Source organism: Marmota monax, unplaced genomic scaffold (genome assembly GCF_021218885.2).
Source record: "Marmota monax isolate L192 unplaced genomic scaffold, Marmota_monax_Labrador192_F-V1.1 WCK01_AAM20220418_F8-fsc00192, whole genome shotgun sequence".
NCBI classification, from domain to species: Eukaryota; Metazoa; Chordata; class Mammalia; order Rodentia; family Sciuridae; genus Marmota; species Marmota monax.
In genome coordinates, this window is record NW_026693786.1 from 1,703,344 (window position 1) to 1,722,122 (window position 18,779).

General features: G+C 38.0%; 1 protein-coding gene and 1 long non-coding RNA gene across 4 annotated transcripts in view; one reads left to right on the forward strand and one right to left on the reverse strand.

Annotated features, from left to right (window-relative positions):
* Nucleotides 1-1,948, reverse strand: part of Zdhhc15 (zinc finger DHHC-type palmitoyltransferase 15) — a 112,262-nt gene extending 110,314 nt beyond the window's left edge. Inside the window, exon 1 of the mRNA XM_046462121.2 lies at nucleotides 1,624-1,948. Coding sequence (XP_046318077.1) covers nucleotides 1,624-1,759 — 136 coding nt within the window. The 5' untranslated portion in view covers nucleotides 1,760-1,948. The remainder of the gene's footprint in view (nucleotides 1-1,623) is intronic.
* A 53-nt stretch (nucleotides 1,949-2,001) lies between these two features.
* The window catches only part of LOC124105041 (uncharacterized), a 100,724-nt gene continuing 83,946 nt past the window's right edge, over nucleotides 2,002-18,779 (forward strand). For all 3 annotated transcript variants that reach the window (XR_009228426.1, XR_009228427.1, XR_006855598.2), the window contains exon 1: nucleotides 2,002-2,402. This is a non-coding gene — a long non-coding RNA (uncharacterized LOC124105041). The remainder of the gene's footprint in view (nucleotides 2,403-18,779) is intronic.

The window sequence follows — 18,779 nt, forward strand, 5'->3', positions numbered from 1 at the left end:
CTGAATGAACAGGGAACATTGCAGGTCACAAGTATAAGGGTACTGGCAATGGGATTCTAGGGTTAAAGTAATGATAAATATTAGTGGAACCTCTTTTGAGAAGAGATGGGGATTCTTGTAGAGGCAAGGGGAAATTTCACTGTGAAATGATTCTGTTTTGAGGAGACAAGATATAATATTTGAAAACTATTATGAGTTTATAAGAAAACTAGAAGGCCATTAATAAGGACAAGGGACTAGGGGCAATCCACATAGGAAAGGACTTGTACTGGGATATATTGTGGAATCTGGGGTCTGAAAGCACAAGATGGTGAGAACCATATAACAAATAAGGAAGGGACAGGTGAGTCTTATTGTGACAGGACAGGGTACAAGAGAATACCACAGAGTCATACAAGTGTTGTTCTAATGAGAGGGAACAAGAAACAATGCTCCTATTGGGAGAACTAGGAAATGTTAGTAACTCCAATAGGAAAAGATGGGACTTCCCCAGTTTGAGAAGATGGGGACAAATGTAATCTTAACTCTAAACACCAGAGGAAGAGGTTGGCAGAATGTGGTGTTAACAGTAGAAAAGAACTGCAGGAGGTGGGGAGTGAGTCCCCTCCCCCCCAAAAAAGGATAACAAGGATTCTGGAATCATGATTTAAACCTGTCCTTTGAAGGGTTATGATAGAGATTGTGGGATCCCTTTGAGGAAGATAAAGAGAACACTGTAGTGTGAGAAGATAGGAGAAAAGGCAAGATCTCAGTATGACAAAAGCAGATTCAGTAGTAGGAGGTGTCAGAAAATAACATGGGACCCCCAATGGAAAGGAGTTAAACTTTCCTCAAAGCAGGAAGGCAAGAAACTGGAGGGAACAGTTGCGTGATAAAATTAGGGGCTCCAGTTTGAGGGGAGAGATTTTTGTGTAGAACCCCTGTCCCATTAGAAGGGCCAAGAAAACAGGGAGAGTCCACATGGAAAGAGAATGGAGGGCTTACATTACTATGTGAGAAGGGGAGGCCTCAGTGGGACAGAACAGAGTGTACTGTGGGATGGCAAGTGAATAAAGATATAAAGCACTTCAGGCAATGTGAGATTTCAAGAAAAGTATGGATCTCAATGTGGGAAAAAGGTGAGCTAGTGAGAAAGTACAGGAAATACTTTTGGATTCTTAGTTAGGAGTCCCTAGTATGGAATCCTAGTAGGAGGGAAAATGGTAGGGCTTGTAGTTGGATGCATGGGTGGGATTAATAGTGTGAGCAGATAGTTTAAGGACACAGGATTTGTTGTTTCCTCAATTGGACAGGGTGGAGGCCCTTAGAAGGAGAACATAAGGCGCAAGTGGTTGTCCTGCATGAGTAAAGGGTGCCCCAGTGGTAAGAGCCAGGATATTACTGTGGGTAGGGCAAAGAAATAAGAAACCCTAGGTGGGAAGTGATGGCGACATGGTGGGACCCTCATAGGAGGGTGCAGGAGATATTGTGGGAAGCCAGAGGTTGGGACAGGGGGCTCTTCAGCGAGCCAAGGGAAAACCGCAGAGTGAGGGCTTGGAACACAGGGGACACCAGTGTGAAGGGTAGGGCAGACGATTATGCTGGAGCATAATTTCCCCACCTTAGGTGCCCAGCTCCACTTACCCAGGCAGAGTTCAAAGACGTAGGCATAGTAGGACCAGAGCACGACGAGGACAATAACGAGCACTGGCACCCAGGACAGCACTCGGCGGCAGCACCGAAGCCCCCCAGACAGAGCCATCTTCCAGCCCCGCCGCATCTTCGGCTCGAAGATCGACCTAGCAGGCCTGCTGGCGCTGGGTAGGAACTGCTTGGGCGGCGGCTGGGAGGCGGGAAGGCGGGCTGTGCGGCGCTCCACTGCCTAGCCTGGCGGGAACCCTCTCGCCTAGCCAATGCCACCTGTGGGTCTGCACTGCTGAGTGCGCCCAGCCTGGCACAATAGGCGTGAGTCACGGCGGCGTGGAGGAACTGGTCCTGTTGGAGCGGAAGGTGATCAGTCAGGCAGTCGAGGCTGGGCACGCTCAGAGGGAGCGCAGTCCCTCCCCTTTCCGCCTCTCCCCCTATCCCCCACCCCTTTGCTTCAGAGCTTGATGCAGAGCTAGACCTCTGCAAAACTGTAAAGCGGAAGAAATTTGGGTCCGCCCATCGGCTCCTGCTGCACTGCGTCCACCCTCTTCTCTCCAATTTCATTTCTCTATGTCTCTGTCTATCCTTGCCTTTCCCTTCCGGTTTTCCTCGCCCTCTCCCTGACTCCCCCCTTCCCCGCTCACGCACTCATACGAGGACACACACTGTGTGAAAGATGCACTGTAGCATCTCATGACTTAAAGGTCATCCAGCCCCATCCTCCCACTGCTGCTTGAACAATATGCTTAACACGTAGTGCTGCAGTCCATGCTGGGGTAAGTCCTTTGACAGGGCACTCCCTCTTTTTCCTCTCTCTTTCCCTTCCTGCAGAATTAATTTAGTATATTTTCAGAATAAACACAGTGGTACAGAGAAACAAATTAGGGAGATAATGATTCTGTAAGGGGCCAGGGAAAACTACAAAGGCAGTGATATTTGAACTAAGCTTAATTAATAAGAATTTTTAAGCAGATGAAAGCAGGAGGACCTTTCAGACAGAGGAGACAGCTTTTAAAAAGGCATGGAATAAGAAAAATCCAAAAGTGTTCCAGGAACATATCGTGTGGCATGAACTAGCATGTAAAAAGGAGAGGCTGGAAAATTAAACTGGGAATTTAGGCTGAGGCCTGGATGTGAAGGTTCTTACATGCCTTCCAGGGTGTGAGAACATAGTCCTGTAATGAATATTATGAACAGCCTGAAAGGTTTTAGGGGCAATGAAGTGACATCAGAGATGTGTTTTTGCAAAAGAACTGGCAGGATTGGGGAGAGGAAGATGTCCTGGAAGCAGAGAGGCCAATTAGGAGGTAATTTAATTCAACAAATGTTTTTGGAATGGTTCCTTTCTATTAGGTCAGCTTTGGTATAAAAAGAGGCCTGTTGCCAAGAAGCTCATGTTCTCATCAGGGTGATAGGTGTTTTGTTTTTTTTTAATGCAAGTACAATAATAAATAGAAGTATGGGTAGCCTCTTGACATTTATGGATTTGACACTCACTGTTTTAATGATTTCCAAAGGTCTGTTACATGAAGACATTGTAATTTTGCTGTGATCAATGTTTGATTCACATTCTGCATGACAGCTGTGTGGGAGCAAGGGTTTCTATAAAGTTGCTCTCTGTTCTTGATTTATGGTTATATATGCAATAAACTTCCTAAAATGATAAGATCTTTATTGTTTCTTTTCAGATTAAGTTAAAGGTTGATGTTACTAAAGTAATGATGTAATGAAATGCAGTTTATTTTAGTTACAGTATTTAATAGCTCAATTAATTATTTCATCCCTACAGTTCTGATGTGGGTACTTAAATTTTCCAATTAGTCATGAATTTGGCAACTCTTAGGACATATGTTTTGGGATTGTCAAGGGTATTCTCATTAAGCTAAGTAGCTTTCAGGAGGCATTAAGAGTGAAAGGGACAGTCTGAACTGGGTTTTTGAATAATGACTAGGAGTTCATCAAGGAGATAAAAGGTGGGAGTAGGAGTTACAGGGGAGAAGACCCCCCCCCAGCAAAAGGCAAAGCTATATAGATCATCATAGCATATTTGGTGGTTGAAAATAATCTGGCCTTGCCTAAATGTATTAGAATAGTCTAACCAAGAGACTGTAAGGGCCTGGGCCTATGACAGGAGATGAGGAGAGAAAGAAGAAGGGGACAGATGTAACAGTGTTTGGGGGAAAGAATCATCAGAATTTGTTGACCAGTTGGCAGTGATGTATGAGATAAATTATAGCTAACTACCAGAAATTCTAACCTCAATGCCTGAATGAGCAATTTGCTAATTAACACTCTAGAAGCTGTGGTGAGAAGAGCAGATTTTGTAGGAGTAGGTGATAACTTTCATTATTGGACATGGTGAGTTTTGCCTGAACCTTCTGAAATTAGCCTAGGCACCAATCAATTAGTCTGGGTTTAGGGTTTATGACAGGGATGGCTCATATGCAAAGTAGCACAGAAGGCTAAGAACTAGAGAGACAAACCATGTACAACAAGGTTTGGCAAACTATGCTTATGGACCAAATCTAGCCCACTGACTTTTTCCAAATGAAGTTGTATAGGAACACATTCATGTCCACTCATTTACCTATAATCTATGACTCTTTTGCACTGCAGTAGCAGAATTAAATAGTTGTGACACAGATTATTTGGCATACAAAGCCTAAATTTAAAAATAATTAAAGACTTTCCCCTTTTTGGGGCAATTTTAGATTAACAGCAAAACTGAAACAGTTAAGAGATTTCCCATATAACTCCTATCCAAAGGCATGCATAACCTCCTCTTCTATCAAAATCTTCCACCAGGGTGGTACATTTGTTACAATTTATGAATCTACATTGACACAAAATTATCACCCAAAGTCCAGAGTTGATAACATTCACTCTTGGATGGACAAATGTATAATGACACATATCCACCATTACAGTATCATATAGAATATTTTCACTGCCTTCAAAATCTCTGTGCTTCACCTATTTATCTCTTCCTTCTTCGAATCCCTGGAAACTACTGATTATTTTACTTCTCTTAGTTGTGCCTTTTCCAGAATGTCACAGAGTTGCAATCATATATTATATAGCCTTTCCAGATTGGCTTCTTTTATTTAGTAATATGAATTTAATATTCCTTCATGTCTTCTTATGGCTTGATAGCGCTCTTCAGTGCTGAATAATACATTGCCTAGATATACCAGTTTATTTATCTGCTCACCTACTAAGGGATATCTTGATTGCATCCAAGTTTTGTTATGAGTAAAGATGCTATAAACACTGATGTTAAGGTTTTGTATGGACATAAAGTTTTCAGTTCATTTCGATAAATACCAAAGAGTAGGATGATTGGGTCATGTGGTAAGAGTATGCTTAGTTTTATAAGATATTGCCAACGTGTCTGCCAAACTGGCTAGATCATTTTGTATTCCCACCAATAATAAATGAGAGTTGCCATGCTCCATCCACTTCCTTGCCAGTATTTGGCATGGTCAGTGTTCTGAATTTTGGGCATTCTATAAATTCTGAAGTAATATAGCTTTGTTGTTTTAATTTGCAAATCCCTAATGCTATGTAATGTAGAATGTCTTTTCATGTGTTTATATGCCATCTGTATGTATTCTTTGGTGAGGTGTCTGTTCAGGTTTGACCCATTTTTTAAACAGAATGTTTATTTTCCCACTGTTGAGTTTTAAAGTTGTTTGTTAACTTTGGACAACAGGCCTTTATCATACATGTCTTAAAATATTTTCTCCCAGTCTGTGGCTTCTTTTTTCATTATCTTGATTGTATCTTTTGCAGAGCAGAAGATTTTAATTTTAACAAAATATAAAATTTATTTCATAAGTTGTACCTTAGGTGTGGTATTAAGTCATCACCAAACCCAGATTATCTAGATTTTTACCTATGTTACCTTGTAGGAATTTTATAGTTTTGTGTTTTGCATATAGGTCTGTGATCCATTTTGAGTTAATTTTTATGAAGGGTATAAGGTTTGTGTCTAGAATATTTTTTATTCATGTTGTTCAGTTGTTCAAGTGGCATTTGTTTAAAAGACCCATAAAAACTGGGTCAAAAACCTGAACAGACACCTCTCCATTGTGTTATGCTTATTCCTTTTTCAAAGATTCATTGGCCATATGAATTTCTAGGCTCTCTGTTATGTTTTATTGATCTATTTTTCTATTCTCAACAATCACATTGTCTTGATTACTGAGGTTTTATAGTAAGACTTGAAGTTGAGTAGTATCAGTCCTCTTAATGTAGTTCTTCTTCTCTGATATTGTGTTAGCTATTCTGAGTCTTTTGCCTTTCCATATGAACTTGAGAACTAATTTGTTATATCCACCAAATAACTTGTTAGGGTTTTTATTGTGATCCATTGATTCTGTAGATCAAGTTGCAAGCCTGATACCTTGACAATGTTGAGTCTTTCTATCCATGAACATGGGAATATCTCTCCTTTTATTTAGTTCTTCAAGTTTTTTGTCAGAGCTTTGCACTATTCTTCATACATATCTCGTATATGTTCCAATAGATTTCTACTTAAGTATTTCATTTTGGGAGATACTAACTTTAAATGGTATTATGTTTTAAATTTCAAATTCTACTTATTTATTCATTGCTGTTTTATAGAAAAGTAATTGACATTTGTATATTAACCTTATGTCCTTCAGTCTTGTAATAATTGCTTATTCTAACTTTTCTTGTTGATTCTTGTAGAATTTCTGCATAGACAACCATGTCATCTATGAACAAGGACAGTTTTATTACCTCCTTACCAAACAGTATAATTCTTTCCTTTACTTATCTTATTGAGTTACTTAGGACTTCCAATAAATGTTGAAAAGGAATGGTGAGAAAAGAACGTCCTTGCCTTTTTCCTGATCTTAGTGGGAATGATTCTAGATTCTTTCATTCATATATATAGTTTTAGTTGTAGTTGGGCACAATACCTTTATTATTATTATTTTTTTTATTTTTTTGTGGTGCTGAGGATCGAACCCAATGCCTGGCACGTGCTAGGCAAGCACTCTACTGCTGAGCCACAACCCCAGCCCAAACATTCTAGTTTCTTACATGATGTTAGCTATAGGGGTTTTGTTTTATTTTTAGATATTCTTAGAATGTTGAGAAGGTTCCCTTCTATTCTTAGTTTCCTGAGGTTTTTTTCATTATTAAATCTGAATGGATGTTGGATATTGTCAAATGCTTTTTCTTTTCTAAATTAATTTCTATTGGTGCATCTAATTATACGTAAGAGTGGGATTCATTTTAACATATTTGTATATGCATATAACATAATTTTGTCAATTTCATTACCCAGTACCTCCTCTTTTCTTCCCCTCCTCCTTCCCCCTGGTTCCCTTCTTCTCTTCTTGTGGTCTCTGTTCTATTTTCATGAGACAACCCCCATTTTTTTTTCTCTAGCTTTCATATATGAGAGAAAACACTCAACTCTTTACTTTCTGAATCTGGCCTATTTCACTTTGCATGATATTCTCCAATTTCATCCATTTATCAGAAAATGCCATAATTTCATTCTTCTTTATGGATGAGTAAAACTCCATTTTATATATGGCTGTTGTGAATTAGGCTGCTGTAAATGTGGATATGTGCCAAATACTTTTTCTATATCTACTGATTTCATCATGTGATTTTTCTTCTTTAGCCTGTTGATTTGTTGAATTACTTTAAATGGATTTTTTTTGAGAGAGAGAGAGAGAGACAGAGAGACAGAGACAGAGAATTTTTTAATATTTTTATTTTTTTTTAGTTTTCGGTGGACACAACATCTTTGTTTGTATGTGGTGATGAGGATTGAACCCAGCGCCGTGCGCATGCCAGGCGAGCGCGCTACCGCTTGAGCCACATCCCCAGCCCCTAAATACTTTAATTGACACTCAAATGTTGTACCACAATTGAATACCTGGAATAAATTTTGTCTTGTTGAAGTATATAATTGTTTTCATGTAGGGTTCAATTTGCTAATATTTTATTGAGGATTTCATATCTGTTTATTATAGATATTTACCTATAGTTGTCTTTTTCTGCTTTTAATTCTTTGCCTGATTTTAGTGTTAGGGTGATGGTGGCCTCATAAAATGAGCTAGGAAAAATTTTCTCTGCTTCTGTTTTATGAAAGAAATTGGAGAGAATTGACATAATTTATTCCTTAAATGTTTTGTAGAATATTGATGTGGAAGGTTATTGATTCCGTTTGTTTTCAATTTTTTCAATTACTCTCTCCCTTCCTCCCCCCTCTCTCATTACTGGGCAACTGAGCATTGAACCCAGGGGTGCTCAACCTTTGAGATATATCTCTAGCACTTTTTATTTTATTTCTGAAACAAGGTCTTACTAAATTGCTGAAGCTGGCCTCACACTTGCTATCCTCCTGAGTTATTGATTCAACTTATTTAATAGATATAGATCTTCTCAGATTGTCTGTTTCTTGTGAGAGTTCTGGCATCTTTCAAGAAATTGGTCTGTATCATCTAGGTCATCAAATTTGTGAGCATAGAGCTATTCATAATATTCCTTTGTTGTCCTTTAATTTTCATGCGATCTGTACTTACGTCCCTTCTTGCATTTCTGATATTAGTAATTTGTGTTCTTAATTTCTTAGACTGGCTTTTGGTTTTGTTGACTTTTTCTGTTTATTTCCTCTTTTTGTTGCCATTGATTTCTACTCTAATTTTCTATGTCTTTTCTTCTACTTACTTTGTATTTAATATGCTCTACTTTTCCTAGGTTTCAAATGTTGAAGGTTAGGTAATTGCTTTTAGATCTTTTTTTTCTTTTCTAATACATGCATTCAGTGCTATAAATTTCCACGTAAGCACTGTCTTTAATGAATCTCACAAACTTTGATGAGATCTATTTTCATTTGGTTTAAAATATTTTAATATTTCTCTTGAAATTTCATATTTGATGTATTTAATCAATTTTTTTTCTTTGCTTCTCTCTTTTTCTTCCAAGACAGAAGGTCTTACTATGTTGCCCATACTGGGCTTGGAACCCTGGGATCAAGTGAACCTCGTATCTCAGCCTTCTGAGTAGTTGTGCCTACAGGCATGTTATATATTCTGGATGTCATTTCCTTATTAGATGTATGGTTTCCAAATATTTTCTTCCATCCTGTACATTGTTTTTTTCATTGTATTGATTGTTTCCTTTGCGATGCAGAAGGTTTTCAGTGTGATGTAGTCCCACTTGTTTTCCTTTTTATTCCCTATGTTTTTGGTGTCCTATCCAAAAATGATTGCAAACAGCCTTTTCCTGAAATTTCATGTTTTCATATCATATCTTCAATATATTTGAGTCAATTTTTGTGAATAGTTTAAGTGTCCTATTTTATTCTTTTGCATGTAGACATCCAGTTTTCCCAACATACTATATTGAATAGATTATCCTTTCCACATTTTGTAGTCTTGACACCTTTTGGAAGATCAGTTCACTATGTATGCATGAATTTATCTCTGGGCTCTATTTTGTTCCATCAGTCTATGTGTCTGATTTTATACCAGTATACTACTGATTTGTTCACTATGCTTTTGTAATGTAATTTGAAATCAGGAAGTATGAAGCCTCAAGATTGATTGTTTCTTCAAAATTGCTTTGGCTATTTGAGTCTTGTGTTTCTATATTAATGTCAAGTTTGTCATTGGAATTTTGATAGGGATTGTAGATCTCCTAGGGTAGTATGGACATTTTGACAGTATTGCTTCTTTCAATTCATAGACATAGGATAGCTTATCTTTTGTGGGTTCTTTAATTTCTTTCTGCAATATTTCATAGTTTCCATGTCCAAGTCTTTCACTTCCTTGGTTAGGTTATGTTTAAGTATTTTATTCTTTTTGATACTATTGCAAATCAGATTATTTTCTTAATTTCTTTTTTAGATAGTTTATTGTAAGAGTGTGAACATGCAACTGATTTTTTGTGTTGAATTTGTATTCTGGAACTTTACTGTATTCGTGTGTTGTTCAACATTGTTTGGGGGTGCATTCTTTAGGGGTTTTACATATAAAATGTAATCTGCAAACAGATTTTTACTTCTTTCTTTCCAATTTGGATGTCTGTTATATTTTTTTCTTCCTGAATAATCTGGCTGAGACTTACAGTACTACATTGAACAACGGTGATGAGAGTGGACATCCTTGTCTTATTTCTGGTCTTAGAGGGAAAGTCTTTAGCTGTTGAGTATGTTAGCTGTGGGCTTGTCATGCATGGCCTTTATTATGTTGAGACACATCTCCTCTATACCTAATTTTTTGAGTGTTTTTATTATGAATCAGTGCTTAATTTTTTTAAGGCTTCATTCTGTTAATATGATGTGTCACATTTATTTATTTGTATATATAGAACTACTTTTGCATCCCAGGGATAAATGCCACTTAATTATGTTGCATTCCAAGTGAGAGCAGAGTTTTCACCTAAGACATCTTGGGATGCCTAAACCAGAAAACAAGCTGAGCTGAAAAAAATAGAGAGAAGGAGGGGGAATCTAGTAAAGGTGACCAAATCAAAGAAGGCTTAGAGGCAGGAATTTGAACCTGAGACTCAGAGGCAGGGAGATTAAAAGATGAGAGAAAGAATAAATGTAAATGAGTTGGAATTAATGGCAGCTGCATGGTGGGACTGCAAATTGGTGCAGCCAATATGGAAAGCAGTATGGAGATTCCTTGGAAATTTGGGAATGGAACCACCATTTGACCCAGCTATCCCTCTCCTAGGTTTATACCCAAAAGACTTAAAAACAGCATACTACAGGGACACAGCCACATCAATGTTTATGGCAGCACAATTCACAATAGCTAAACTGTGGAACCAACCTAGATGCCCTTCAGTGAATGAATGGATAAAAAAAAATGTGGCATATATACACAATGGAATATTACTCAGCAATAAAAGAGAATAAAATCATGGCATTTGTAGGTAAATGGATGGTGGTAGAGAAGATAATGCTAAGTGAAGTTAGCCAATCCCCAAAAAACAAATGCTGAATGTTTTCTCTGATGTAAGGAGGCTGACTCATAGTGGGGTAGGGAGGGGGAGCATGGAAAGAATAGATGAATTCTAGATAGGGCAGAGGGGTGGGAGGGAAAGGGGGTGGTTTGCGATGATGGTGGAATATGATGGACATCAATGAAGACATGAATTGGTGTGAACATACTTTATATACAACCAGAGATATGAAAAATTGTGCTGTATACATGTAATAAGAATTGTAATGCGTTCCGCTGTCATGTATTTTTTTTTAAAAATCAATTTAAAAAATGGCAGCTGCAATTGGAGTAGGTGGTTGCAGTAGTGAGGAAGAAATACAAGAAATATGAGTGTGTTTAGAGAGATGGTAAGGAAGGTCTGAGGTGATCATGAGAATGCTTGTGAGTATTTGTAGCTTGGTTTTATGAGTCAACCCATGTTTAATACTTAGGAGGGTCAGTTACATTAAAGGAACAATGGCAGAACAGACATTACCATTTTCTGGGTTGGGGCATACTGTTCTTAATTGGAAGGGAAATTCTGATATATTCTGCGTGTTTTGTAGTGGCAGGAAAGCTCCCATAACTGCTCTTCTTGCTAATATCTATCCAATTACACCAAGTATTACAACTGATTAGTATCAGTGGGAGTCAGATACTTGTTTCACCATGTATTCTGGTTCCCATTATGAAGCTTCTCAGGCAGGTGTGAGTCATGGGTTGACATTGGTATGACCTAGCAAGGAGTAGTAGAAGGAATATTAAAACTGAGTGGGACACTGGGGTTATAACTCAGTGGTAGAGTGCTTGCCTTGCACATGTGAGGCACTGGGTTTGATCCTCAGCACCACATACATATAAATAAAATAAGATACTGTGTCCATCTTTTTAGAAAATATTTTTTAATATCTATTTTTTAGTTGTAGTTATACACAATACCTTTGTTTTATTTATTTATTTTTATGTGGTGCTGAGGATCAAACCCAGGGCCTCGTATGCACTAGGCAAGTACTATACCGCTGAGCCACAACCCCACCCAGCCCCCAAAAATATCTTTAAAAAAAACTGAGTGGGAAGCAATTGGAACTTGAAAGGCTGCCGGGGTCTTCAATGGCTACAGAATATATTGGCAGGGTTAGATAGTGGTGATGTGTTTGAAAAAGAAAAGACAGCATGTCACACTTTTATATCTCCCCTGGGGCTGTTCAGTATTCTGTCTTGTAGATCTTCTTAACTGGCTAGTATGCTTCCTGGGTACTGTGTGCCCTGTGAGGATTGCAGTATTATCCTATGGTATGGGGAAATTACAAATGTGAAAGCCATTATTGTAAATCAGCATTTGGGTAAATATTATAATGAGTTGTTATAAACAAAGACAAATTAGAGTGGTAAAGTAGAACTAGACATATTATTTGAAGAAGTATTACAGTGCAGATATATTTCCAGAACTTTGATTAAAGCATACCTCTTGTTTTACCTATTGGTCCACATATATAGTCAGAATATGGAGAGCTGTGAATATTGCTTTCCAGAGTAAGGCTTTTAAATGAGGGTCTTGGTCAATTTCAGGTAATGAGTTTCAAGGAAATGGATACTTCTTTGATAAACATTAAGTGTCAGTTAGTAGTTGTGAATTGGAGTTCAGAAAAAAGGGGATACATATATTATCTTAATGAGGGTTCTGCCACTTGTAATATGATATCATGCCCTTAGGAAGGATAAAGATCCAGAGAAGTACTTTTTTGTGAAATCCACTGAAATGGAATTTCATGGAGAATTTGGTGCTTAGGATAGGGTAGAGTAATACTTAGGGCTTTCAGTACCTGTCCTCAGACTGAAACCACAGTATCTGACATACAGTAGGTGCTCAATAAATTTTTGTGCATGATGAATTTTTCACTTACTAGACATGCTCAGAATTTCAAATAGGCTTTAGTAGCTATTTAAGGTACTGTGGCAGAACCACATACCTGAAGTTTAGGCTACTCCTTCCAGGACATTGACTATTCATTGAACATTGGGTTTAGCTTTGAGGGGCTAGATGAAGAAGTGTCTATGTCAGAGATCCTCAAGATTACTCCCAGGTTTGGTGATTTGCGAGACTTCCAGAACCATGTATATAATGTTGTTTATGGTTAAAAGTAATTATAATGATGCAGAAGGATACATAGCCAGATCATAATGGAAAAAGACACGGATGGAGTAACTCCCTGTACAGGCTTTGTACATTCTCTTTTCCTTATGAAGAGTTACATAGAGTGCACTCTCCCCCAACAAGGAAAACGCAGCAACACATGCGAAATGTTTTCTACCATGGCAGCCCATTAGAGACTCAGTGCCCTGGGGTTTTATTGGTGACTAATTACATAAGCACTCTCTGCCTAGCACGTACTGAAATGCCAGACTCCCAGAAGGAAGGCAGGTGTTCAGTCTCACTTGCACAAATAGTCTAGGCACAGTGTGCCACTCTAATCAGTTAACTGTTGACTGGGAATACTCCAAGAACCAAGTTCCCAGATGCAAACAAAGGGCTAACCTTATAAGCAGGACCTTCTAAGGATAGCAATTTCAGGCCTGTTGCCTTAACCATCTGTCTGCTGTACTGTAGCTGAAATCAATGATCATAATGTTCCCAGGCCAGATAATTTCTTAGGGTAGGATTCTTCTGATACCTCCTGATATTTGGGGCCTGTTTTAAATCTAAGATCACAGGAAAAAGAAAAGTTTTTAAAAAGGAAGTCTACCCCACTGGGTATAGACTGAATTTTTCTAACCTCTGATGCTCTAGATTGTCATGATTTTATTAGACCTCCTTGAAATTTTGGGTGCCTTCAGTGTATCCATGTCTTGATGGTAGCCTCAATCATCAATTTCCTTTTCTCACATTGAATAGTTACCTTTAGCTATGACCAGTCTTTTTGTGAGAATTACAGACAAAGGAGAAGTTTCCCAAGGTAAATGGTTAGATCTGGGTAAGCCAATATTATGGGAGAAATAGTTTCAGCTCCTGGAATATATAACTGTTGTATATAATAACTCTTCCCATTTCTGAACAACTAATTTAGTGGAAAGATCATTAGGAAAGGATGACAAAGATGCTGTCAGTAACATCCAACAATTCTAGAACTGCCAGACTCCTTTGGTTATCTGGAGGGCTTCTCAGTATAGAACTTCTGGTATTTTCTCTGGAATCATATGGATGCCTTGGTTTAATGAATATAGCCTTAGAAGTGTTCTTTCAGGCTATTGAAAGTAAAATCCTTAAAATTGACCTAGAGGTGGTAGTGCTGTACTTAGCCTAAAATAAAGGCATCATTCATTTTTAACTCAGATGCCAGAGCTTCCCTTTCCCTGGGAATTTAGGTAAATGTGACTTGACTCCTCAATCTCACAGTCTTCACAAACCAGCATCTTTTCCATGATTTCTTTGAATGTTCAATCCTATATTTTCACTTGTGCCTCTTTGCTATTGAGAGATGAAAGTAGGTATTATAATTACATAAAGCTAGGAGCAGAGAGAATTGTGAGGAGAAATGAGGAATAACTGCTAATGTGAATGGAGTTTCTTTGGGGGATGATAAAATATTCTAAAATTCATTGTGGTGATGGTTACACAACTTTGAATTTTAAAGAAATCATCAAACTGTATGCTTTAAATGGGTTAATTGTATGGTATGTGGATTATATTTCAAGAAAGCTGTTATATTTAAAAATAAGGATGCGTGTCATTTTATTAGATATTGTGGATTTACTGCCAGAAGAGTTGTAGCAGTTTGCCTTCCCACCATCAATGCATAAGAGTGCCTAATTCCTCATAGCCTCACCAACAGAATGTGTTGTCATATCTTTTTGCCAGTCTGATACGTGAGAAATGGTGTCTCAGTGCAGTTTTACTTTGCATTTCCCAAATTTTGAATGAGTTTGAACATGTTTTCATGTTTGAGGATAATTTTTTTTATCTTCTGCAAGTTATCTGTTCATCTCTTTTCCTCATTTTTCCATTGGGCTTTTTATTTTATTCATTCAATTCTTAAGAGTTCTTTGTATATAATATATATCAGCCCTTGTCTGTCAGCACCCATACCCTTTTCTTTTTTTGGTACAGAGGATTGAACTCAGGAGCACTCGACCACTGAGCCACATCACATCCCCAGCCCTATTTTGTATTTTATTTAAAGACAGGGTCTCACTGAGTTGCTTAGGGCCTTGCTAATTTGCTGAGGCTGGTTTTGATCTTGCGATCCTCCTGCCTCAGCTTCCTGAGCCACTGGGATTACAGATGTGCACCACCTCGCCTAGCAGCACCCACACTCCTAACCATTACACTCTACTGCTTATCTGCTCTGACACTTTACCCATGAAGACACCACTTTTCCAACCTTTATCACTGAAAATGGCTCAAATGCTTGTCATACAATTATTTAAATGTAGTGTAGGCTCTTAAGGTACATGATCTAGGACCACATTTCACAGCAATGTTCCCCTGGAGTTCTGCCAGTTTTGAGAGAATGCAGGTAGGTAAAGCAGCTTGATAACCTATTTAGAGATTGTTTAGGAAGTTTTCCTTTTTGAAACTCTATTATTTATTTATTTGTTTGTTTTTCTGCAGCCCCAGATGAGAAATCTGGCTGTCCCCAGTGCTAATAAGTCAAGGTAGAATCCTATCTTTGGGGACAGCAAGACTTCTTGCTTTGGTAGTCACCTTTTGGGGAGGGCAGTAAAGGAGTTACACCCTTCTGTTTTCTGGACTATAGATCAGCTTAAGAAAAGAAGTTATAAAGATTTTTGTTTTGCTACATTCTTATCTGTGCCACTGTCAGGACCTTGTCCAGCATCCTAATTATTCTCCCTTTTGGAGTGAGCCTACCTTATCATTATTATTTTTGGCTGCCCTTTGACCACCTTTGGTTGCCTTTCTCTTGACAGTTTGGAAGTTTCTTTAAAAATGAAACATGCAATTACCATATGCAATGGTTTGACCAACCCTCCAAAACTCATGTTGAAATTTAATTGCTATTCTAAGTGTTGAAAGATGGGACCTTTAAGAAGTGATTAGGCCATGAGGCTCTGTCCTCATGAATGTATTAATGTCATTTTCCCAGGAATAGGTTAGGTATTGCAGTTCCTGAAAAAAAGAGATGAATTTGGCTTGATGTTTCTTTCTGTCTTGTGTGTGCTTGCTTACCCTCCCACCATGTTAAGGCACAACATGAAAGCCCTCAGCAGCTGCTGGTGCCATGCTGGACTTCCCAGAATACAGGACCATGAGCCAAGTAAATTTCTGTTCATTTTAAAGAATCCTATCATTCTAGCAGTAGAAAATGTGCTGAGACTTTATGACATAGCAATTGAATTCTTGGGCATTTACTCAAGATCAAAAAAATGCATATGAATGTTCATACTAGTTTATTCATAGTAGCTAAAAAGTAGTGAGAATTCAGATGCCCTTTAATAGGTGAATGGCTAAACAAACTATGGTACATTTATACATTTATACCACAGAATACTATTTAGCAACACATAGGAATGGACTCTGGATACAACAAATTGGATAATTCTCAAAGGCATTATGCTAAGTGAAAAAAAAAGTCAGTTTCAAAATGTTGGGGAGAGTACATTCCATTTATATGTCACTCTAGACAAGAGAAAATTGAAGTGTCAAAGAACAGATCAATGGTTCCCAGAGGCTAAGGATAGTGATAGAGTGTAACTAAAATGTAATATCATAAAGAAGGTTTCTTTTTGGCCGAGGGGTGATATAACTGTCCTTTATCATGATTATGGTAGTGGGTATATGAATCTGTGCTTGTGATAAATTCTTAGAATGATATGCTAAAAACATCATTCTTGCTTTATTTTAATTTTAAAAACAAACAGAAGAAATTCAATAGAAAAATAATAACCATGCTGCTAGTAAAGTATAAACCTAATTCATTTTAAAAATAAAGGAATGGAGACATATTAGACTGGACCTTGAATAAACAGAAGAGGAATTAGGGATTTATTTATCAAATAGTGGGGAAGAAACAAAAGCTTGTAAATTGGGTGGTAAAAAGTATATTTGTGTCTGATTTGTACAAAAACCGCCCTTAAAAGAGTACAATTAATAAGGGAGTGAAATTAAAAACAGGAGATATTCTAGATGAGAGACAATAAACAACTAAAAGTGGGTCAAGGAGAGTAAGAACAAAAATGGTTGGATAAGACCTAGATTTGTTAGACATTATGACCAACTTTGCAGAAATTAGCCACTGGTTTGATTGGCAAAAGAAAAATGCTTTGCTACTAAGTTCTTTATTTGAAAGGTCACTTTCTTCCTGTGTTCTGGCTAAAAAGTCATTTGCATAAAATTCCACAATATTAGGCCTTTGAGTATATTTAATAAACAACACTCTATCTTGTGTCAGAATGGAAGTTCTGAAATGCAGGCCCTCAGGCAGAAGTAGCCATGTCAAAGTCCCAAACTTGTAACCACCTGATAATTCTGTGAATGCTGGCTCTGTCCCCAGATTTCCATAGTAATAATATTAACACTTACTGCTTACCATTATGCCAGACCCTGTTTTAAGTGCTTTGTGTATACTTTTTTTTTTTTGTACCACGGATTGAACTCAAGGGCACTTGACCACTGAGCCACATCCCCAGCCCTGTTTTGTATTTTATTAGAGACAGGGTCTCACTGAGTTGCTTAGCACCTTGCTGTGTTGCTGAGGTTGGCTTTAAACTTGAGATCCTCCTGCCTCTGCCTCCCAAGCCGCTGGGATCACAGGCATGAGCCACCGCTCCCAGCCTGTGTATACTGTTTATTTAATCACATCAAAATTTCCAGAGATAGTACTGTTATCATTCCATTTTGAGATGCAGAAACTAAGACATAGACCCGCCTACAGTTCACACTGAAAGTTAAGAGACTGAGCTGATATTCAAAACTTAAGCAGCCTGACTCCATGGCCGAGGCTCTTGAATGTTACACTGGGCTACCTCATAAGAGGCCAAAGAGCCTTGAAAGCAGGCAAGTAGAAAGAGACAACTCCTAGCAGTTTTCTTTACCTTGACCATTTCCCTTTAATCATTTCTCCTTTTTGTGTTATCTATTGTTATTGTTGCTTTTATACCCTTTGCCTAATATTAAGTACTCTTGTTCTGTTATCAGTTCCCTCAATCACTTTGTAGGCAACCTCTTCATAGTGGTCCTCATGTCCCATTGTGGGAATCTTGGGTGACTCTTGGTGAGTCTTCCTCCTAGGTTATCCTAATAAAGAACTCTATGGTTGTTTGTTTTAGAGTCAGAAACTGAGTGGGGCTGATAGGTTTCTGGGATAAACTAAGTAGGCCTTTCTTCTGAGTCACTTCATGGGTATGTGGAATGAGGTATTCTTATCTTAACCCTAGGCAGATTTCAGGAATTCAAGAGGAAGGAGCAAGATTTTCCGACTTGCACAGCTGACTACAGCCAGCAAGTGAAACCTAGCCCATTATCAGTTTTTATAAATAAAACTGTATTTAGTCATGCCTATTCTATGGCTGCTTTTTTTTTTTTAAGTACGAGAGAACTGAGTAGTTGCGATAGAGATCATGGGACCCACAAAGTCTAAGATATCTGCTATTTAACCCTTTACAAAACAATTTTTGCCAACCCTTGTTGTATGAGATGAAATATCCTACATGATCAGAGGATTCTATACAGGGAAATGCTAACAGATTAAATTTCTATTTTAGATGGAAACATTTAAAAGCACTAAGAGGAAGAATCTATATCTAAGGACCAGAAAGGACATTATCAAAATATGGTAGAAAGAGTACTTAGTGTAAATAGATAAAAGGGATTAGCTTTTGAAGATGCTGGTTGAGAGGTAAGTTCTGCAAGATTTGGCTGGTGTGTGTGTACGCTATATGTTAGAGGATCTCTTTTCTAAGCAAACATGAAGACAGAGAGAGGAACATAGTGCAAAATAAATGTAGAGGAAAATACCCTTCTTGTTTCCTGATTTTTTTTTAAATGACCACTTTGTTTATTGCAGAGTTCCAGAAATTTTGTCTGAAGTTCGTCTTCCAAGGCCTGTATTTGTTAGACAACATTGCCCCTAGCGTCTGCATGTCAGCATCACACTCTAATAGGCAGACTGAAGAACATTACTTGACCAGGGCAGCAATGGTATAGACCAATTGCAA